At 36.7% G+C, this 24,428-nt stretch overlaps 1 protein-coding gene across 1 annotated transcript in view; it reads left to right on the top strand.

The window, feature by feature from the left end:
* The window catches only part of Cfap54 (cilia and flagella associated protein 54), a 258,505-nt gene that overhangs the window by 23,230 nt on the left and 210,847 nt on the right, over window positions 1-24,428 (top strand). Inside the window, 12 exon segments of the mRNA XM_048340566.1 lie at window positions 2,323-2,466; window positions 4,420-4,533; window positions 4,657-4,758; window positions 5,088-5,283; window positions 8,129-8,313; window positions 8,399-8,564; window positions 9,441-9,529; window positions 11,898-12,032; window positions 13,240-13,390; window positions 15,591-15,667; window positions 23,606-23,734; window positions 24,081-24,207. Of these exon segments, the coding sequence (XP_048196523.1) occupies window positions 2,323-2,466; window positions 4,420-4,533; window positions 4,657-4,758; window positions 5,088-5,283; window positions 8,129-8,313; window positions 8,399-8,564; window positions 9,441-9,529; window positions 11,898-12,032; window positions 13,240-13,390; window positions 15,591-15,667; window positions 23,606-23,734; window positions 24,081-24,207 (1,615 nt within the window).

Genomic DNA, 24,428 nt, shown 5'->3' with positions numbered 1-24,428 from the left:
TCCAAAGTGTGACAAAATCTGAACCATTTTGAGTACCAGCATGAAACCACAAGTGGGAATTTCCACATCTCATCTCATGTGACGGGTCAAAGCCAAAATACATAAGACATTATGTGAGATGCTAAGTGAAATTACCTTCAGGTTGTGTGTGTGTGTGTGTGTGTGTGTGTATATATATATATAGAGTGAGAGAGAGAGAGAGAGAGAGAATGGAAAATGAATATTGTGTTTAGACTTTTATCCCCAAGCTCTCTTAATATTATTTTGTGAAAATATTCCAAAATCAGAAAAAATTCTAAGTTCAAAACAGTTTTGGTTCCAAGCACTTTGGGAAAGAAATGTTCAACCTGTATATATGCATGTAAAAATGCATGTGGATAATATATCTCCAGATATAGCAGTTACAATAGAGGTAGAAATAGAGTGGTGCTCAGTTATCTCTAGGGATGTTAGGAAAGAAGACAAAACTTTTCCTCAATACATAATTTTCTTCTTCCCATTCCTCTTTTCTGTTCTACCACCTCCTTCCCTTCCTCTTTGTTTTTCATTTTCTTTGTTAGAAGGATCATTTCTCATGTGCCAGCCAGCAATTGTTCTAAGCATGATTCACTCATCAACTCATCCTGAAACAACCTTATTTTTCAGATGAAGAACTTGAGGTTCGCACAGTTAAGTAAATTATCCAAGGCAAGCACTACTATTAGCAGTTGAGGTAGTGTTCCAGTTTAGTTTTACAGGCCAGATGCAGAGAACATTATCACAATAGATCACAGTAAGCCAAGAAACACCCACACGTCTGTGATAAGTAAGATTCCACAGGTTTGTGGAATAGAAAGCCCTTTGGCCTATGCAGGGTCAAAAGTAAGGGAGAAGGAAGGGTAGTAACTAGGTCATGGTGGGCCTTTGCACGCCTTAACAAGGGGTTGTACTTTATTACACAAGCAATACAGAGCCTAGAAGTGACTTAAGTGCAGAGTGAAACAACTCAATTCCTAGTAACCATGGGGGCAGTGAGGGGGCTGTATAAGGAGCTATAGAAGGAAAAAGAGGGTGGTCAAAGCAGAGAACAGGAGCAAGTGAGGAGTTGGCCTAGCAGTCTAGGGAGAAACATGAGGACATATTTGGTTGGGGCTATTTTAGCTGTTAATAGAACTTAGAATTTGACATTAAAAAACATTTATTCCACCTCTGTTGTCCTTCCTTCCTTCCTTCCTTCTTTCCTCTCTGTCTCCTCCTCCTTCTTTTTTGTTAGTTATGGGGCTTGAACTCAGGGCCTGGGCACTGACCCTGAGCTCTTTTGCTCAAGGCTAGTGTTGTACCACTTCGAGCTACAGCACCACTTCTGGTTTTTAAGTGCTTAATTTGAGATAACTTTCATGGGGACTTTCTGCCTAGGCTGGCTTCGAACTGCAGTCCTCAGATCTGAGCCTCCCGAGTAGCTAGAATTACAGGCATGAGCCACTAGTGCTCAGCTGTTGTGTTTGGAGCATATCCATCAAATGAAAAGCAATATAATAATATAATCCGACTAGCTTTTGACCTTTGGAATGTTTTCAAAGGAATTTTTTTTTTCTAAAACTTGCAGAATACATCTAGCCAAATACTGTTTTCTTGTCTACAGCTTTGGAGAAGAATATGTTTAAAAACAAAACAAAACAAAAAAGAAAAACCAATGGACTTGTCGGGGGAAAGCCATTCACCCCGAGAGTAGCTGTGAATCTGTTCCTATGGTCAGAGCAATAATGTCATGGTCCTTTTCCTTTCATCTTGTCTAATTGTTCCTTGAGAATCCCTCACCTGTTTACAACTATAGTCTGGGAATAGATACCATATTCAAAGTGCTGAGAGTGTCCCAAGTACCGTGTTAGCATGTCATGTGTATCATATCTTTCTCCATGGCAACACTGCTGTGATTTGGTAAGTTACCTATTGTACAGATGAGAAAATTGAGGTATAAAGATATTCTGGAATGGGACTTTTGAAACCTGGATTTGATTTAAATCTTTGTTCTGAAACAAAGTAAGCCTTTTCCATTTTCCCCACCCTCCTATACCAGAATAACATGCTGGCCAATAAATAACCATATCATTGGTGTTAGGTCCTAGTATTTGATAAATATGAATAAGAATGAGCTGAGTTACAGGGTGACTTTCAGATCCAAGAAGATGCTCTAAAACAGCAAATTTGAAATTCAAAGTTCTCTCAATTCTTTGCTTAAAAATATTAATTTTATCTTGACTTAGAATTTGATGATATTAAACAGAGTTACCATTGCTAGCTTAAGAAATGAACATCATTTTAATGGTGGCCTTTGCTTTCCAGGCCCTAGAATACCTGCTGTGGGCCAGCATATGCATGGAGTCCTCTGTCCCACTCCTGTCTGTCAGGTACCTGACATGGAGAGCTACTCTTTATACAGCTGTTTGCCAATGCTACTATGACTGCCAGGCTGGCATTCATGGTGAGGTATGTATCTTTTCACTTGGATGTTCTAACATTCAAAATAGAGCATTTTTTTTCTTTAGATGTCCCAAGGAAACAAATTCAAAAACAACCAAAGAACTGAAAGGAAGCAGTCAACAGGCTTGGTTTTTCCATTATGTGTATGTCCCTGTTCTCTCTTTTATTCTCTTCTCCTTATTGCTCCTTCTCTGAACATGGTTTCTATTACTTTTCTTTCCTCATTTTGTCCTCACAGGTAAGTCACCTTCATTCCCTGTTCAATTTTGGTACCCTGCTACCTGTTATACTTTGTCTTGTCTTTTCTCTGCATGGATTCACCAGTTGTTGCATTCTGTCTCTTCTTATTTCCTCTTTTCTTTTCCTCATCTTTGAAATTGTATACTTGAAACACAATTTGGCTGGGACTTCTGTTGGCTTTTACAAATTCTCTGTGTAAACTAAAAGAGCACTTTCTCTACAAAATATAGTACTGGCTTGGTTAGTGAGTGGGACTTTGGTGAAAACCAGAAATAGAAGCCCTTTTCATTTGGGTCAACACACCTCTGCCCGGGGGGCCATGTATGATTTGGTGTGAGGGGATGGCAAGTTGGCATTTGCCCTTCACTCAGCCCTCTGGCTGCGGGTCTTGTGCAGGACACAGCCTTCACAGCTGTATAAATGCCTTCTCAGATCCTGCTCACAGCCATAAATAAATCACTTAGCCCATTAATCATTCCTTATATTTGGTTTTTCCTGTCTGGGTTAATTCTGAAAGATTAGATGATAGAGGTTCACAGGCTGGAAAATAACTGAATTCAGCCTTCATGGAATTCTTTGTAGCCTGGGACATATTCTAAAAATTAACCACCATGTAAAGCTTTGGGACATTAGAGGTGGCACATTTTACTATAGCTGCTTAAAGTTATAAGGAGAGGTGATTTTTATGTAGTTCTATTCATTTGATTCTGATGGGGTACTTCCTGGGTTAATATTATGGTGAGTTTGAAGGCATTTTCATTAAAAAAAACTATAAATATTTGAGCTCTACATAGAATCATTTCTACTCCTGTTAATTCATTTGTAACTACTTGTTTACTACCCAGTATATTTACTTATGTATTTATGGGCACATTCGACCTCCAATAGTCTATTTATTTAAAAAGATTAAGTCAAAGCCCAACAAAATAAGTACGATGAAATGGGCACTTTCAAGAGGGTGGGGCCAGGGGGAGAGAAGTAGAAGAATGAAGGGGGGAAGGGAGGAGAATGCAGGCAAGAATTCATTTTCTATACCACAGAATTGAGAAATATAAGGGAAGGGGGGGCAAAGGGAGATGACAGTGTTGAATTGACAGATCAAAATGCATTGAATACATAAAACTGTTTTGTTAAATGGCAAAAAATTCAATTCATAACCTAAAAATTAAGAAAAAAGAGAGAAGGGTTGGTCAGAAAGGATGGGTGAGAATGTTAAAAGGGAGACGTTGATCAAGAGGCACTCTATTCATAAACTGCTTTGGTGAATATCAATTCCATTGTGCAACTACTTAAAGATAATAAAAATATTCAAAAAACCTTTCAAAGAAATGGCTAAATGACACTTTTTATAGCTCTTTTCAACTTCTGTAGAGAATTACTGAACAAAAATGATAGCATGTTATGCTATAGAGGTTAGAGGTTGAGAGGCTCACCTGAGTGTGTGTGTGTGTGTGTGTGTGAGTGTAAGTGTATATAAGTATAAGAATTCATCAAGTTAGTCCTTTTGATAGTTTAACTTTAGATCTATAGAGTTTAATGGTGCTTGTAAGAAATGATAGCCTGGAGAACTATCATGTTGAAAGAAGTCAGCTTCAGCTGGTGGTTTAATTTGCACATTAAATCATCCAATGTCTAAGACAACAAAGCTTATTGCTTTATACATTTTTAACTACTATATCCCAACTTATTATGAATTAAACTTACTTTAATTGCATGCAGGCATTCGCTCGGCGTGCTTTAGCTAAAATTGATGAGTTAAGACAGTTGGAATTGATGAGCTCTTCGAAATCTGAGGAAGAATCCAGAAGATATTATAGAGAGGCCACATTAAAGGTATAAAAATTTCATAAAGTTAATGAGATTGACTGCACCCCATCACTGATTAAATGCTTGATGTTGGAAGCTGAGTAGTGCTGCCTGTTGTGACCTGATTTGTGCTTCTTCTCTTTGAGACAGATGGCAGTAATGATCTTCAAGAGAGGAGTATTTGAAACTCGAAGAAAAAGCAAAGCTTTGTTTAGACCAAAGATAAGAATTAACATAAAGGAAATACAAAATGTAAGTCTAAAAAGTCTTTTCTACTTGTGACTCCTTTTGCAGTCTGCTTGTATTACTCAGTAGTCTTTTGAGCCTAGCTTGTAGTGATTGAACCCTGTTCCCAATTTTCTACATTAGTCAACAATCATAGAAGTACCTTTCTGTCAAGGGCAAAACCCTGAGTTCAATCCCTAGTGCTAATGAAAGAAAGAAAGAAAATAAATAAATTCTGAAAGCCACCATCTGATTGTTAATATAACTCCTCTTTCTGTTAACATTAGTTAACCATACCTTACTTTTCATTGCTTTATATTCTATTTGAAAAAGGACTCTGTTTTCTTACATTCTAGACTCCGTGGCCACGTACTGTCACAGAACGGCTACTGGAAGAGTTGTTTGATGGCACCCCATCCCGATTTCTGGCTGTCTTGGAAGCTCTTTCTGATTCAAATAGGCGAGTATTGCAAACTGGACCTGTTGCTACTGATGAAGTGGAGCTTCGAGATGTTGTTGCAGAACTGTTTATGGCAGGAAAAGAACTCTTAGTAGGTAAATAAAATGTTAAGATACTATTTTATGCTGGATATAAATAAAAATTTTAGCTTGTTAGCCTATATGTAAAAAGAAAATGTTGATATGTGTTTTAACACACACCTGTAACCCTAGCTATTTGGGAGGTAAAAGATTAGGAGGATTTTTTTTTAAAGCCAGTTTGAGCAAAAAGTCAGTGAGATTCTCATCTCAACAAACAAGCTGGGTAGAGTGATTCATGTGTGTAATCTCAGGTACATGGGAGGCATATGTAGAAGGATTATAGTATGATGCTGTCCTAGGGAAAATGTGTGAACTTCCACCTGAAAAAGAAAGCAAACAAAACAAAACAACATTCTCAACCCATAACCAATTTATATATTAATCTTGAATTCAGCAACCTGGTAATATCAATTGATAATTTAAGCTGTTTATTTGTAGATTTTTTGTATTTTATGGATAGCATCTATGGATAATGATAATTATACTTCTAATTCATACCCTTTTAAATTTCCTTTTTCCGGTTATTTCTTGCCTATTTTTGGTTATTTATTGTGCTAGATGGGATCTCCAATAAACACATGTGAAGGATGCAGTGACAGCATTTATCTTTGTCTCATTTTAAAAATCTCAAATGGAAAACTTTCAACACTTTTATCGTTAAGATGTTTGCTAAAGAAATTTTTATAGATACCCTTTTCAGGTGACAAAAGTGTCTTTGATGCTTGGTTTCCAAGATGTTTTTGGTTGTTGACCTATTTAATTTTTTAATTTTTTGTGCTGGTCTTGGGGCTTGAGATCTTGGGGCCTAGGAGCTGTCCCTGAGTAAGGCTAACATTCTACCACTTGAGCCATAACTCCACTTCTGGTTTTTGAGGGATTAAATGGAGATATGATGCTTGTGGATTGTCTTGCCCAGCTGCCTTTGAACCATGATCTTCAGATCTCAGCCTCCTGAGTAGCTAGTATTATAGGCAGAACCACTGGTGCCCTCTACTTTGGCTTGTTTTCAGTACTGAATAGTTGTTGCATTTTGAACTTATTTTACTGATCCAGTTGTTTTCTATTTTATTTCTATGGAAGTGTTGATTGATTTTGAATGCTGATCCATTTTTCAGCCACCTTCTGTTTTTGGAATAGAACTTTTATGAGGCAGAATACTTTTGCTGCCTTGCTCTGGACCTTGTTTAGGAGAAAGGCTGCCAAGAGACACTTGTGCCTCAGTTCTCCTTCCCTGTCTTCCATTTTTTCTGTTGAATTTGTGGCTATTCTTTGAAGATGCTGTGCATTTAGCATCCTTCCCTCAGAAGCTTACCTTCTGTTGCCTTGTAATAGCCAATTTGGCTAAAATGTCTACCTGAAAAAAGAGGCAAAAAGCTAGGTCATAGCTTATATAGCTTTAGTCAAGTCCTGTGTGTGTGTGTGTGTGTGTGTGTGTGTGTGTGTGTGTGTGTGTGTGTGTCTATCCAAAGGCAGAGAGCTGGTCCACTTTGGGTTCATTTTCTTCACAAGAATAATAAAAGTTCTCAGTTGTGAATTTCCTTGATTTCCTTCACTCAAAACCTAAAATTTACGCTCATCTACCTTTATTCTTCCCAACACCTCTCATTAAAATGGAAGGGAGTTTTCTTTTGTGCCCTCCCCCTTCTCCTTTATCTCTCTTAAGCTTAATTTCTCCAGGCAGTTCCTTTACTCCATGTCATCTTTTGCCTTCCTCTCTATATGTCTCTGTACAACCAGATTTTGTTTTTCAAAGTTCTCAATCTTTTTCTTCTCTGTGTATCAGAAAGTCTTCTGTATCAACCATGCTACTAAGAATACAGATAGCAATTCTCCTTATTGCTCAGTCACTTCAGTTCTCTTCTGTATTGTTTGCTTCTATTGACTTCTTTCTGGCTCAACACTCCTTTAAGCCTTTTCTTCCTCCATCCCCATCTCAGTCTCTCTGTTTGTGGTACTAGGGTTTGAAATCAGTTCATAGGTTTTCTAGGCAGGCACTCTACACTGAGTTATGCTTTCCAGACCTTTTCTGTAGTGGTTATTTTTGATATAGGATTTTGCTTCTTTACTGCCTGGGCATGTCTGGGCCATGATAGGCCAATTTTAGGCTTCTGGTAGTAGTTGAGGTGACAGGCAGAGCTACTGTACCCAGCTTCTTCAATTGAGATTGAGTCTCATGGACTTTTCTTCCCTAATTAGTCTAGAGCGATGATCATTATGATCTCAGCTAGGATAACACACTACCATGCCCAGTTATTGATGGGAAAGGAATCTCATGAATTTTTTTCCCCCAGGTTGGTTTTGAACCACTGTCTTTTCTATCTCAGCCTCCCAAGTAGCTAGTAGTATAGGAATGAGCCTTTTTTTTTTTTTTTACAGAACTTTGCTGCTGGAGTTCATGACAGAGAGAAAAATACACTTTGCCTTATTTTAAATGCTGACGTTCTCAGGAGTTTATGGCTGATCCTACCATTTGCTATTGATACACATAATGATGACTCTAAAAGCTATATCCCTATTTTAGATCTCTTCACTGAGTTCCCAGTCTACATGTAGACTTTTTCAAAGTAATGTTAGCAACCACAGTTAACAATTAATTGCTGGTAATTGCATGTTGAAAGTCCATGCTTCTTCTGAGTAGCTATTGTTGACCTGACTGTCTTCCCTCAAACCTCTGTTGTGCTGTTCTTACTTTCCCCCATAGTATCCTGGATTGACCCACTTAGATTTCTTGTTTGGTCATGTATTATGTGGACTCAGTGAAGATAGGGAGCATGCTCACTGCTTTTTTTGCCCTAGAGTCTGGTATTTATATTTAGTATTTCTTTACATGGATGATTTTCATATTGCTCTCCTTTTTTCATTGCAAATACTGGTGCAAGTGGAAAGTTTGATTTTCCCAGAACATCACTGCTGGAGTGCATGGTAGAGAAGAAAAATGTGATTTCTATGGATGCTGCTCTGAAATTTATAAAATTAGCTTTTACTTATGAAGAGTGGAGTTTATTTGAATCTTCAGCTATGCAGCTTCTTCTTTCTCTGGAGGTAACAGTCAGTGTCATTCATGATTTTTTTATTTTGTGAAAATGATACTGAGCTGCTAATTAACATGGGTGATAACTTCTCTCAGAAGGAGAATGATCCAGAGTCAAAGAAAGCAGAGAAAGATTTAATTCTTCTGATTGCAGTAGAACCACTAATCAATGTCAAGAAAAGCAGAGGTTTGATTTTGCCTTTGGAAAATGATAAAGAATGGCCATCCATTCGTACGTATTTAAAAAAGTTTACTAATAGCGGTAAGTATTTCTTTACCAGTTTGAAAGATTTTGTTTTATTTGCAGGAGGTGCAAAGGCCCAGAGGCAAGAGTGAATTGATGATTGAAGGCAAGGTTAGGGGGCAGGAATGGCTGGTGTGTACTGGTGGAGATAGTGGAGCTGGGGAATGTAGTAGGTGACAAGCATGAAAACACCTGAGAGCCAGGTGATGGGGTTTCTGCACCTTGTATAGATGATACATTTTATTCTGTTGACAGTTTAGAGTAATGAGGCTATACTTAGCTGCTGTCTTGTTGAGGGAACTGAGAAGCCCAGGGGCTATGGATGGAAGGGCAAGAGACATCGGTTCACTTTAGTAATTGGTTGTTGGGTTGCCTAATTTCTCTTTCCAGATGTAATATTTTTCCTTCTAAGATTTAAAGAATTCAAAAGATACTGTGTATGTAATTGGAAATCTGGTCTACTTTCTACACTAGTGAAAATTATTATTTAATTCTGCATTTTAATGTTTTCCATTCTCTTATGGTATTATACAGTTGCTCAATTGCAGGTAATAATTCGTATCAAGCAATGGTATACATTTTTCTTTTGGATTTCTAAATAAGATTTTATTACTTTTATTCACTGCCTCATTTATATGTACTTTAACATTATAACACTCTCCAATTTCTTACTGGACATAGTTGGCATACATGTCATGGATTCATTATAATAGACGATTTTAATTGGGGTAGAGCCACTTAGATTCGTTTTTATATAGACACATTTAAGTTACCTTGCTTATGTAATATTTGCCCAGTCATCATTTATGTCCATTTTGTAGAATTCCTGTGACTTTTATATCTGAAATTTGCTAATTGATTTTCCCCTATTTTCCTTTTCTTTTTAAAATGCAGAAACTTCTCTGGGAAATATTGGTTCTTCAGAAGACATTTTTCAGTTGTCAGCAATTTTGTATTTCTGTGTCTGTGACTCTTCTTCAAAGGTGAGTTAGTGAACTTTGAGTAACTTATATTGGTGTGGAAGGAAGTTATCTCTAGTTTAAGGCCAGATTTAAGGTATCATGAAATTTGTACTTGTACCTGTAATTTTATGTTTCTTTATATTATTGTTGTCACTTGGGTGTCAATTTATTGCCCTGTGGGGCAAGTCATAGGCTAGCTGTATTTCTAAGGATGAAGGGCTTTGAAGCCCATGATCACAGAGCCTGGTTAATACTGGGTGTGTTCACCTTGTGCATGATGAATGGCTAATATTTAGAAATGACCTGAACATAGATACAAGTGCTTTGGTAAAACTAGTGGAGTACAGTTTTGTGTATTTATACATTCTTTTTATGGTAGTGCTGAGGATGGAAACCACAGTCTTGAGTGCATGCTGAGCAATTACTCTGACCCTGTTCTACACTGTCAGCCCATAGCATTGGTTTTAAAACTGCATTGCAGGGCTTCATGGGGCTTTTCTGAGCTTTCTCAGAAGTCCAGCTATTAGCAGTGTACTTTAATCTCTTTCTGGAGGTTTCATATGTTACACTGCAGTTCTGGTGGAATTTCATTTGAAAATTTGGTTTTGTTGTTATGCAAAAGCTTGGAATCCACAATTATAGGGTATATTGCATTGACATTTTTTCATGCAAGTGAGATACAATGAAGGGGCATAAAAATTGATCTCTTCTACATTTTTCATTTCTTCTATTAAAACACGTGTGACAGATATTTAAGTTTTGAAAGAAAGATTTAGCAGCAGTGTAATTATTATAGTGGGAAAATTAATAAAAATAACAAGACTTAAAAGGCTAAGGATATTTTATCTGTAATTAAAAAATATTATATATATCTTAGTTCAGCTCAGTAAACATTTCTTGATATCTGATCTGGGTTATGTTCCCAAGCATGGTACTAAGGTATGACATATGCATGTTGAATGAAGTCTTAGAGATGTGTGAAAGGAACTCAAAATTTTGGTATGTGTTGAGTATAATACTTACCTTTCTAATTTATATATAATATGTAATTGAGTTGTGGGAAACAGTAAATGCAGAGCCATGAGGTTGGCCTTAAGAGAACTGGAGTGCCATTCTCCGGTCCCTCAGCAGGCTGAGGGCGGCCCTGTCAAGACCTACTGTGTTTAGCATTACAGTGACCATAATCTTCACCCTCCTGTTAATCCGTAACTTCACAAGACCTTGGAACTGGCAGGTGGCCTATGCAAATTGGTTGTTTTCTTGTTTATGGGTAATTGCCAATCCTAGAATTATTCACCCCCAACTGACACCCTTATTTATCTCTTTGAAGTAGTCTCTTTGATGTAGCCACCTTCCTGCATGTACTTTTGTCTGATAATAAATAAAAACCCTGTCTATGGGACCAGCAGCATCTGAAGCTGGAGAGAGGCTGCAGGTCCCCTGGTACCCCACAAATCACTTCCACAGTCCAGTCTCCATCATTGCTTTGCTACCTGCCTTGCTCCTGGCTGCAGCGGGACAATGTGCTTGGGATGGTTTGCAACATTGAGTTTTCTTTTCAAAAGATCCGAGTAACTTTGGCTGGAGAGAGGGGACACACTCTGAGACCATCTGTTGGTATAGGGAGTGAAGTTCTGTCTGGTTTATCCCTGTCCTCCTTGTCTAGATTCTTTCTCAGATCCCTCTGGTTACTAGTTTATCTCCTTCTCACTCCCAATTCTTTACTACTTTTTGACTTTTTTTTTTTTTTTGCCACTCCTGGGCCTTGGACTCAGAGCGCCAGCACTGTCCTTGGCTTCTTTTTCCTCAAGGCTAGCACTCTGCCACTTGAGCCACAGCGCCACTTCTGGCCATTTTCTATATATGTGGTGTTGGGGAATTGAACCCAGGGCTTCATGTATATGAGGCAAGCAATTTTGCCACTAGGCCATGTTCCCAGCCCCTCTTTATTACTTTAATACAAGAATTTTCAAAGAGAAAAATATGAGTAAATCTGAGAGTCTGATTGGCTTGTGGGTTTACATGCCTAAAAATATATGGAACTTTTTTTTAAACTTTTCTTTTTAGAGAGGTAGAAGTAGCACATGTAGAATATTGGTTGAGAGTAAGGACTTGAACTAGACTATTAGATTTGAATGTGCAGGGTGTGCTACTTTCTGGTTATTTTGTCTATGGAACAATCACATCATCTCTGTGTTTCATGTTGATCAAATGTAAATGGAGGAGATAGTAATGGTAATTGTCTTGTTGGGTTTATGTGAGGGATGATAAATGAATTGGCAGATATAAAGCACAATAAGGCTTACAGTGTCCCTGACACACAATGTCATATATGTATATATGTATATATCTTTTTATTATTTATTTACCTAATTGATTTCATTTTCAGAATGTTCAGCCTGATAAAGAAATTGTTTTGGATATTTTAACATTTCTGTGGCAGAAGTGCAAAGTAGGAATTCAGAAGATCAATGTGTCCAAATATGACTATTCAAAATACACCCAGAAAATCAGCACTAACAAAGTAATCATTTTTTTATTCCCTCCCTCCCTTCCTTTGTTGTTAATTCAAGTTGTAATATAAATTTCCAATCTAGATTTCTTCTGTTTATCTATCCAAGTAGCACCCACCATTGTAGATATAGATGTTAAGAAGATATTCTTTGTAATGCTGAACAAGCCTTTATTTCAAGGTGTGTTTATGTACTCCAGCCCCAGTTTGGTTTTAGGGAGTGAAACAATGTTTCCCTTTTAAAGCAGGGAATAAATATGTGACTAAGGTCATTTGAGCTTGGATATTCATCAAGAAGATTAAAAATAGAGAAACCAAGTAAGTAAGGAATTTAATTTTTTAGGTAAGGAATTTAGTTTTTTTCCTATAATAATATATTTGAACTGTTAATTTCACGGCAAAGAGAAAGCCTAATATCTGTTATTATAACATTAAAACTCATGAGAAATCATTTTAGTAATTAATGCTTGAGCTCCAGTAATTCTGAGGTTTCTAAAATTAGCTATACTAGTTTGCATATGTCTGACCCTTCATCCTGCATTTAGCTAATTTATGATATTATTTTATAACTTTAGGTCTCCAGTGGTTGGTTTCACATGCTAAAGCTTTGCAGATATAAGTACTGATGTCAATTTGTAAGCATCTAGATTGGAGCCTGAAACGTATACTTAATTCTTCATGAATTTAGAGGACTTTGATAGTGACTACAGTCACAGGGAAGATAAGAACTTTTTTTTGTTTTGTTTTGGCCAGTCCTGCTTGGACTCAGGGCCTGAGCACTGTCCCTGGCTTCTTTTTGCTCAAGGCTAGCACTCTGCCACTTGAGTCACAGCGCCACTTCTGGCCATTTTCTGTATATGTGGTGCTGGGGAATTGAACCCAGGGCCTCATGTATACGAGGCAAGAACTCTTGCCACTAGGCCATATCACCAGCCCAGAAGATAAGAACTTTGAGAAGGCAGATGGTTTTTGGTGATGTAGAAAGATAGCAGTTCATAAATTTTTCATCTATAGATATTCAGACTATAAACAAACAGATTTTGTTTATGAATTAGATGAGTTTATCAATGGCAGATTTTAGGATGTATTAATGAAGAGGTCTGTGTAATACTTCTTCATGAGTGGAAGATGAGGTCAAGGAAGAAATGCTTTGAAAAATCAGACTCTTTGTACAATGTAATACATTTAAATTTTTTTTCTATTTATTTTCTCTTTTTAGTGGATTTATCTTCTGTGGCAGATAAGTGAAGTGATCCACTCCTGTAAAATGGAAGACATTGATGTTGTTGTGATAGCAGAGGTCACATTACGATTGTGTGAAATATTAGAGTGTTTAGGAAGCCCAAAAAGGAAATTTAAAAAATCTCAAGGTAAAATATTAGATGAAAAATGAGATTATTAATATATACCTTTATAAATAGAAATAGGTAAACATAAATTGGAATATAAGATAACTTCCATTAGTAAAAACTAAGCCTTTCAACAAGGGAAGAGTCCTATGTAACTGTAACCCCTCTGTATATCATCTTTACAATTAAAAAAAATTAAAATAAAAAAAGAAAACTAAGCCTTTCAAATCGTGATTTATTGATTATTTGTTATCAAAGTTAGAGGACACAGCGTTAGGTGCATTTCAGGAAGGTTATGCACTCTGGCTCGGTGGCAGACAGAACGTTACTTTCTCCTCATGTTTCCCTTCTTCATTCCTATTACCACTGACTCTTCCTTCCCCCTCACTGTTCTTTTTTCCTTTAAAAAAATCTTTTGATCTCTTCCATTTCTCAGGACAATGACTGCTTCTTGAAGAAAAACTTACCATTGATTCTTGCTGGACACTTGGATCCACTTGGATCAAGGTTCTTTCACATTTTATATCCATTTCATTCTCTCCTTACCTAATTCTCTGCTGCCCTAGTCCCTTATAGCGCTGTCAAATCGCCACTTGGCTTAGGTTCCCTCTTTAGAACTGACATAGCTCCTAGGAAGGAATAGCTTCTAAGCTGTTCTTCACTCCCTGAGCTCCTTCTCAAGATCTAGGCAGTGCTCTCTTCTCAAGATCCTTGCTTGTATTTATTATTTTCACTATCTTCTTAGCTTGCTGATTAAAATGAAGTGCTTTTCCAGTTAGTAGAACTTTTCTAGATTACTCATTACTGGAAACAAAAAGCCCAAAGAAGTATTTTTTTGTCGGTTGTGGGGCTTGAACTCCGGACCTAGGTGCTGTCTCTGAACTCTTCAGCTCAAGGCTGGCACTCTACCGCTTTAGCCACAGCACTACTTCCAGTTTTCTGGTAGTTAATTAGACATAAGTGTCTCACAGACTTTCCTGCCTGTGCTGGCTTTGAACTATGATCTTTCGATCTCAGCCTCATGAGTAGCTAGAATTATAGGTGTGAGCCACCAGTGCCTGGTCAAGACATCGTTTTTTTTTTTTTGTTGCTGTTATTCAGTTTTTTGTTGTTGTTTTTTTTTTTTTTAGGAGTCTTTATTTAGCTGTGCACAGCATCTGCTTGCCACCACCGGGATGGTGACAAACAGTCGTTATTCAGTTTTGTTTTTTTAATGTACTAGTTACTTTTGAAACTGTTGTTGTTTTATACTGTTTAATTATTTCTGGGGGGCTGGGGATATGGCCTAGTGGCAAGAGTGCTTGCCTCGTATACTTGAAGCCCTGGGTTCGATTCCCCAGCACCACATATACAGAAAATGGCCAGGAGTGGCACTGTGGCTCAAGTGGTAGAGTGCTAGCCTTGAGCAAAGAGAAGCCAGGGACAGTGCTCAGGCCCTGAGTCCAAGGCCCAGGACTGGCAAAAAAAAAAAAAAAAAATTATTGCTGGAATAAGTACAATTTAAGCCAATGATTCTTTGTTAAAGTGTTTCATATCTAAAGAAGTGATCATTATTGGATTCTTGGATTCTATTTGTAAATTAGGAAATTTCTGTATTGATGTCAAAAGGGGATGTTTTCATTTTAACATTTAAAATTTGAAACTTCTCTGAGGGTGTTGTGCTCATAAATGTGTACTGACACATAAAACATAAGTCCAAGTCATTATTTTATGTTTATTTGTAATAGTCTAAAATATGTTTATTGGGGGTATTTGTTAAATAATGTTTAGTTTGAATTATTAAACATTTTAAAGTAGAAAACTTAATTTATATTCTAATTCAGAGTCTTCTCTTATATTTACCTAAATGCATTAGGCTTCTATGTTTTCTGTATGTTTCAAAATAGACTTTCTATAATATATTGAAAGACTAATCTCTATCATGATATTAACTTACTTATAAACAAGATTCTTGAGATTTTTTTAGATTGCTTAACATAAAAAATGAATTATGTAAAAGAAACAATTTGGTATTTATTCAAACTCTAGTGTTAAGTAATTTCTAATATCATTTAAGAGTTATAAATGCAATCAACTTAGTGTAACATTTTAAATGATTTTGATTCACTACATATTTGTTTACCTTTCATCTGCTTTTCTTTGCCTCTTCTCTATTTTCTCTTCCTATTTTTCTTTTCTCCATTTTTCCCTTCCTCTTCTTCTATCTTTTTTACTTTTTCAGGTACACTTATAAAAAGATGGCCTGAAGAGCTTCCTGAAACCCCAAAAGGGGTCCCAGAAATTATCTTCATACTAAAGGTATATCAACATATTATAGAAAACATAATTAAAAACATAAATTTGTGAGTTGCTGGTGGCTCACACCTGTAATCCTATCTGCTCGGGAGGTTGAGATTTGAAGATCATGGTTCAAAGCTAGCTTGGGCAGGAAAGTCCATGAGACTCTTATCTCCAATTAACCATACAACAAAAGCTAGAAGTGGAGGCATGGCTTAAGTGGTAGAGTGCTAATTTTGAGAAATTAAAAAAACAACAACAACTAAGGGCCCTGAGTTTAAACCCCAGTACTGGCACAAAAAACAAACAAGAACAGAAAAGCCCCATGAATTTTTATTTTGATAGCAAAATTTCAAATATAGATTATTATAAAAATAATTGTGAATATTTAAAATTTAAGAACTTTGGTTTCTGAGCAGTTTTCCTACCTTTTGCTTTTATTCTAGAAAAAATTTAAAAATACACTCGATAAAATGGCATAAGAGGATTTACAGTTACATTATCACTAGTATTTTGAATATATTGTGATTCATAGAGTTATAGAGGCAACAGTGTTTTACTCAGTGTATGCTTCTGATAGACTGAATGAGTGCTTATCTGTCCTGGTTTCAATATGGAATATTCCCCACAGTCTTATGTATTGATTACTGGGACCCACTGTTTTGGGATATTCTGTGACTTTTAGGAGGTCTGACTGGAGGAAGTAGGTCACTGGGGCAGAATCCTTGGGGGTCTGTCTCCCTCCACCTCTCCTTGTCTGTCTTTCTGCTTTCTGTGCACCATGAGAGAAGCCTCTACCTTATGCTTCCTTCCTCACCATGATGTTTGGACCAAACACATGGGCCAAGTAACCATGGAATAACCCTTTGAAGCTAGGAGTCCCCCTCCCACCTCGGCAATCTCTCCTTCTCTAAGATGTTTTCTGAAAAATTTGGCCACAGCAATGCAAATGTAACTAATACAGTAATGGTTTAAAATATACTTTGAAGAGTTATGGAACACTGGATGGTCTCAGTGATCCTTAGTTCACCACTGACCCTTACTCATTAAAATTTTAAAGAAGTAATGATAAGAAAATGTCTGCACATGTTCAGTATAGACACGATTTTTCCCAAATACTTTTGTCTGTGATCTACTAAATCAATGAATGTGGAATCTAGGATTCAGAGGGCCAACATTGTAGATAACACTTACCTCCTTCACTCCTCTCCTGACTGCACTGCATTGTCTTTCCTCCACCTAGGAAAAGTACTTTACATTATATAATTTATGATATTGAGTATAAATTCCAGGTATCTTGCTACTTTTATTACCTATGTGTATGTTTCCAAGCAGTAAAGAATATTGTTTTGCCATTTTTCTCTCTATATAAGTCTTTTCATACTGGTTGTGTTCATCTTCAGCTTACTTTTTACTTTCAGTATAGTGTTTGTGAGATTCAACCCAGTTGATTTGGGTAAACATACTCTTCATTTTTGCCACATGCAACTTAAAAGTCACCCAGGAACAGATAGATCTGGGATTTGAATTCACGTGTTTTACCTTCATGACCCATGCATTTAACCACTATACTAATTATAAAAAAACTATATGGTATTTATATATTAAAGATATTTTTAAAGCTAATATTAGTTATGCAGAGGAGGATTTCGTTGTTATATTTTTACTATTCCCAACCAGCCTCACCCCTCTCTCTCTCTCCCTCTCTTTTTCCCAAAACAATTTCTGTTTGTTTCCTTGTTCAGTTTTAATAGTTGCAAATAAGCTTAAATATGTTTTAATGCATATCTGAATAACTTTATTGATATTTAACAATACGCCACATACTCACATTACCTTTATTTGTGACAGTCTCTTGAAATCTAAGAACAAGTGGCAATTTTTCTTTTCTTCCCACTCCTGGGGCTTGAACTAGGGCCTAGATGCTGCTGTCCCTGAGCTCTTTTGCTCAAGGCTAGCACTCTACAACTTGTGCCACAGCTCCACTTCTAGCTTTTTAAATAGTTTATTGGAGGTAAGAGTCTCATAGACTTTCTTGCCTGGGCTGGCTTAGAATCATGATTCCCAGAACAAAGCCTCCTGAATAGCTAGGATTTATTGGTGTGAGTCACCAGCACCTACTTCAAGTGATAATTTTTTTAAAGAGTCATTTCACCCACACTTCTGCCATACTTGGTATCAATAAAGTCCTAAGACATTAGATATTAATCAAATAACTTTATAATTGTGTTGAAGTACTAAGGGAGGGCTCTTTTCTAAATTTACTTTCTCATGTGAATGAATGCCCATCTTCTAATTATATTTTCAGTGATACAAAGTTGAGTTCTTTATGTGGTATTATCACCTATAAAGAGAGCTAGTTTTGAGAAATCTCAAGTTGGGAGCAGAGATCAACTGCATAGCAGACATAAGGATTTAATTGTGGTCTGACAAATGTTTCTTTTCTAAGAGCTCACTTACAGTGCTTCCTAAATTATACAGCTTGACATTTCTTACCCTAGTCATTGAAATTTAATTTCAAGTATGAGCTTCTTAAATGTTCTTCAGGTAGATTCCTAAGGACACTGAATTTTGGTAATAACTAGTTTAGTGGGGTAGCTTTTATTCTCTGAGGAATCATAGAGAAAGAATAGGATTCCTAGTGGAAGTTCTAAAGTGTTAGATTTGGCTTGAGTTGGATTTTTTTTCTTTTTGGCAGTACTGGGATTGAATTTAGGGCTTTACACTTGCTAGGTAGACATTCTACCACTTGAGTAAGCCTCTAGCCCCTTTTTTGAAATGGCTATTTTTTTCAAATTTTTATTATCAAACTGATGTACAGAGAGGTTACAGTTTCATATGTTAGGCATTGGATACATTTCTTGTAATGTTTGTTACCTTGTCCCTCAATCCCCCCTCCCTCCTTCCCCTTTCCCTTTCCTCCCATGAGGTGTTCAGTTCACTTACACCAAACAGTTTTGTAAGTATTGCTTTTGTAGTTGTTTGTCTTTTTTTACCCTATGTCTCTCGATTTTGGTATTCCCTTTCAATTTCCTAGTTCTAATACCAGTATAGACGGTTTCCAATATACTCAGATAAGATTACAGACATAGTGTAGATACAACCACAGGAAGGTGATACAAGAACATCATCAATAGTAGAAGCTACAGATACACATGGGACATTGAAAGTAGTTACAACTGTGATATAACAATCGTTTCCATAACATGGAGTTCATTTCACTTAGCATCATCTTATGTGATCATAAGGGTATAGCTATTGGGCTTTTGTGATCCTCTGCTGTGACTTGCCTAAACCTGTGCTAATTATTCCCAATAAGGGAGACCATAGAGTCCATGTTTCTTTGGGTGTGGCTCACTTCACTTAGTATAATTTTTTTCCAAGTCCTTCCATTTCCTTACAAATGGGGCAATGTCATTCTTTCTGATAGAGGCCTAAAATTCCATTGTGTATATGTACCACATTTTCCTGATCCATTTGTCTACTGAGGGGCATCTGGGTTGGTTCCAGATTCTAGCTATGACAAATTGTGCTGTGATGAACATGAAATGGTTATTTTTAAGTCTGTCACTATTTGCTCAGGCCAATCTGGAATGCAGTACTCCTACTTTGCTCATTGTGTACAGCCATTGGTAGAGATGGAGTCTTTTTCTTTTTGTCCAGACTAGCCCCCAATATCCCCAAATATCTGCCTTTGAGATAGTAATTTTCTGGCAGTTAAAGCCACCAAATGAAAAAAGTTGCTTAAAAGGTTTCAAATTTGCTACAACAAAGAAACTGAAGACCATTTAGAACCAATTGATGTTATTATTCAAATCAGAAAAACACATCCTCTCCTCCAGACAATTTATAGCTGAAATTGTCATAATAGAAACAGTGTCTGTGATGACAACCATATGAATGTCAAGCCCTAATGTTCAGGGCCAGATCAACTTTCGTGGGATAGGTAGATATAGGTACTTACATTGTTGAAATGAAATATTGCTAATATTGTAGAAAATAGCACCTGATACCAAGTAGCTACTTTGTGTTATGTGTGTACATATATCTCTGCATCTTAAGAGTTTTCAAACCTACCTGGAGAAGGAAAAAGTTGGAAATTACTGAGAGTTTATTAGTAAGGAGCGTCCAGAATCTGTATACTCACCTACCAGAGTGTAATAACTTATGTATCATGCATATATGCAAGCTATTTGAAAAAATATGAAGTACCACTGGGATCACATTACATAAAACCACTCTTAAAATGTTGCTAAACATGTAGCATCTATTCCTTCAGCAGATGGCTTAGGAAATTATAACTAGTTAGTGTCTAGCCTATAAGACTATGGCAATTAAAATACCAGTCTCTGTAAAGCATTTATACTCTTGTGGGAGCACATTTTAATCTAGTGATAGCAGCGATGATGATGAAAATGGTGATGGGATGACCATGGTGATGGTGATGATAAGGATGGGATGTGTGAGGAGGTCTTTGACAATTTTTGATGTTTAAATAGTATCCTGGTAGAAAAAAATCCTGGAACTGTTAGAAAATCTGAATAAATAATCTTTAAGTAGAGCTCTCAAGAAAGTAAGGTAAATGCCTGGGTCCAAAATAGAAAGGGAAACTGAAAACCTTAGTGGTAAGTTTACAAGTGGGTGCTGTAGTAGGTAGCTGGGCATGAGAAACTTAGATTTTTAGCAGCCTTCCAGAAATGAAGATTGAGCACATGAAGGATGAAGTTGGCACTGAGATTCTTCATTAGGTTAAAGCCTACATGACATTGAGTCCTATGATAAAAGAACTAGAACAAAATCTGTCTATGTTAAGAGTTATCTCAGCCTGGGTCTTCAGAAGAGGAGCGAATGGGAGAAAGTCTCTCTCCCCAATGATTTATAATCTTGGGCCTGCACTTAAATAGATTTTCTACTTGAACTCACACTGTTTGAATTACTTGGGAACACCCCTCTGAGCCTGTGATTCTTTAGTGAAAAAAATATCTTGAATGGTTATATATAATCAAGTTTTGCATATTCTAGAGATGCAAGGATGTTTTAGCATTAGAAAATCTATAATATAGTATGTAAGACTAATAGATAAAAGGTTAAAAAAAGCACTACCAAATAACTAGTTAGATATACAATTAAATAATTTGTTGAGATTAAACAACTTTATATGTATGAATGCATGTATGTATGTACCATCCCTGGGGCTTGAACTCTGGGTGATGACACTGTTGCTAAGCTTTTTTTTTTTTCTTTCTCTTTGTTACCTCCTCCCTCATTCTCCCCTCCCCCTCCCCCTTTCCCTCTCACTATATGAGTTGTTCAATTGGTTTACACAAACAGTTTTTGCAGGTATTGCTTTTGTAATTGTTTGTCTTTTTATCCTGTGTCTCTCGATTTTGGCATTCCCTTTCACTTTCCTAGTTCTAATACCAGTATGTACAGTTTCCAATGTACTCAGATAAGATACAGTGATAGTGCGGGTACAACCACAGGAAGGGGATACAAGAGGATCATCAACAAAAGAAGCTATGGTTTCACATGGCATGTTGAAAGTAATTACAACAGTGATATAACACTCGTTTCCATAACATGGAGTTCATTTCACTTAGCATCATCTTATGCATTCATAGGGGCATAGCTATTGGGCTCTTGTGATCCTCTGCTGTGACTAGCCTAAACCTGTGCTAATTATTCCCTATGAGGGAGACCATAGAGTCCATGTTTCTTTGGGTCTAGCTCACTTCACTTAGTATAATTTTTTCCAAGTCCTTCCATTTCCTTACGAATGGGGCAATGTCATTCTTTCTGATAGAGTGTTGCTAAGCTTTTTTTCTCAAGGCTATCACTTTTATCAATTGAGCCACAGATCCACTTCCATCTTTTTGGTAGTTAATTGGAGATGAGTCTCATGGGCTTTTCTCTTTCTTGCCCCAGCTAACTTGGAATCTCGATCCTCAGATCTCAGTCCTCCTGTATAGCTAGAATTGCAGATGTTAGCCATCAGCATCTGGCATGACTATCCTTTAAAAAATGACTCCTGGACATTAGAAACAGAAGGCCTACTTATCTAATAAAGAGTATAATTTGAAGACCTCAATGAATGTTATTCCTAAAGAAAAAGATTAAAAGTAGTTCATCTATTCTGCAACCACGTAAGAATATCTGCCATTCTTCTGTTCATCATTTCTTGTAAATCTTAGATGATTTTAAAAAAAAAGCAGAAGAAAGATATAAAGACTATAAAGGAAGCAGTAACTTCGCCTTTATTCACAGAAGTGTATAATGCATGACAGCATATTCAGCAACAGCAATCTAAGTGTCTATGGGTAGATGAGTGAATAAACTGTGACATCTTTTTAGAGTAGCTCCAGTTCATGCTACATGAATCTGAGGTGAATGGATTACAGTACGATTTGGACTAGAGTCAGCTTGGCATCACTACCAACCTCCTCTGCAGTCACCTTTGAATGATGGGGGCAATCTGGAACTGTATTTGCAGTATCTCATTTCCATGTGTCTCTAATTGGCTAGTATTCCAAGGAGGAGAATTCACAGGAATTGTATTGCAGAAGATAAAAAGAGTTTTCATTCTGGAGTGGCAGATGGGAGATGAGAATTTTACAGATCACATTGTGTAAGCTCTTCTAGTTCAACAGTTGCCATGTAGTGAGGTTGTTGTCAGTGGACTCCTAGATTCAATTGTCATTGGCAGCTTTCTTCAGGTTTGCTTCTTCATTTCTTCTAATAGTGATGGATGCTTCTCATTCTGTTCTTTGACTCTTTCTGCATGTAACAATTCAGAGTCCTTCTTTGCTCATAATCCTGATTTACCCCAGCTTGAATGCATTTTAGCAACATATAATTGAGTGAAAAAGCAGTCTGCAGATATAATGGAACATTAAAAAAGGACACAAAGAAATATGCATAATGTTAAGGACACATACACATGCAGTAGAAGTTTAAAAAAGCGAAAGTATGGCAAAACAAAATTCAAGGACAGTAGCTACTACTAGGGGGAAGAAAAGAGGAGTGACATTGTGGACAACTACATAGGGCTAATTTTCCGTATGTAAGTATATAATTTATTTCCTAAAAATGTCTGGGAAAAGTCTAGAAACTTGGAACATTTGAACAAAGCTGGGTGTTCTTCATAGTTCCATATATTTACCTCTGTGTGAGATTAGTTACATTAAAGAGATATTTCAATTTGTTCAAATGATGATGTAGATGTTTTGTTCTAGTGATCAAATCTAGGGCCCAGTACCTGGACAGCAAGCACTCTACCACTGAGTGGTAGCTCAAGCCTTTGATTTTTTGAGATAGGCCAATCTTAGAAGCATTCCGTATGATAGACAGGCCTTGAACTTGTAAATCTTCTCCATCAGCCTTGTAGTTGCTGGATTTTGGGCTTGCTAAACTTCTAGTTCTGGGATTTGTACGACTACTTAATAGTTGTAAATATTTAAAAATTACTTGAGATTCAAATAAAATGGTAGCTATGGAAAATAATTTTAAAAAAGCATGCAAAATGACAAATTATATAAGCTGTATATTATAAATTCTTTTTGAAACAAGGCCTTGCTCTGTAGCTCAGGCTGGTCTGGTGCTCTCTGTGTAGCTCCTGATCCTCCTGTCCCCACTTCCGTAGTGCTGGAAATATAAGTGTGTGTCACCATGCTAGGCATGATCAAAACTTTAAAAACAATAAATGGAAATTATATACATGTTTATTAAAAGTTTAATTTATGCTTGGAAAATAGTAGAACATATTATTTTCATCTTCATTGATAGTACTCAATATTTAGTCAAAGAGAAATACATTTATTAAGACATGCAATACTGTTAATATGTTAAAAAAACAAAAGTAGTTTTTGCTATTTTGTTTTGAATTATTGTTAAAAGTTTGGAAATTTTGCATATGATTTTTCCTGGTTTCTCTTTTCCTTTATGTTTATGAAATTATTTTAGAAAAAACCTGTGGAACAGTTGCTTTATGCTTATGAACTTCTTGATAAAGCAATTAGTGGGATAAATTTACATTACATGTTAACGACTTTGCCGAGTGGATCACCGGTAATTGACCATTGCTACGTCAAGGTGAGAATGGGGAAATCTTGGATCAGGTTGAAGTTCTACTTAACAAGGAAGACAGATGACTTGCAAATGGATAAGGCAAGCATGATTTGTAGCAGTTTTCCACTTATAGGGCAGAAATATCTTCCCAGCAATGTCTCAAGCACAGTGTCTTTGAATTTGTCACTGAAGAGGTCATTAATAAATTCTGAGTGTACTTATTGGTGCATGAGCCGATCACAAAGGGTTCACAAGAGAGCAGAATTTAATGGCTCCTAGTAAGATAGGTGATGTGATAATAGAATACAGTTATTTTCAGTGTGTTTTTAAAAAATACTTTTCATTTTCCTTTAACTCTCCTGGACCAAAGTGCTCCCATGATACAGATGGAGACACTTACAAACCAATCTCAGAAAATACTTTCATTATGGATTTGCATCTGGAACTCATTCAAGCTCAGCACCGAATAGCCGTTGCACTTCTTGACCAATTGCATGGTAATACTCCTTAAAGCAAAGAGCTATACTGTTCAAAAATAGATTCAATTTAACTTGTAATTGTATTCTAGTTGACTGAGTATTCTCCAGATAAATTTGATTATTTTGTTTTCTTTTTTCTTCTCTGGTTAGTACCAATAGATACTCCCCCATTCCCTCTTTCTTTCACATATACTTACTCGATCTCTCTCTCCCTTCCTCCCTCTCTCCCTCCCTCCCTC

This window comes from Perognathus longimembris, chromosome 1 (assembly GCF_023159225.1).
Source record: "Perognathus longimembris pacificus isolate PPM17 chromosome 1, ASM2315922v1, whole genome shotgun sequence".
Taxonomy (NCBI): domain Eukaryota; kingdom Metazoa; phylum Chordata; class Mammalia; order Rodentia; family Heteromyidae; genus Perognathus; species Perognathus longimembris.
The sequence above is the reverse complement of the archived record's forward strand: the minus strand, read 5'-3'. Positions and strand labels throughout refer to the sequence as shown.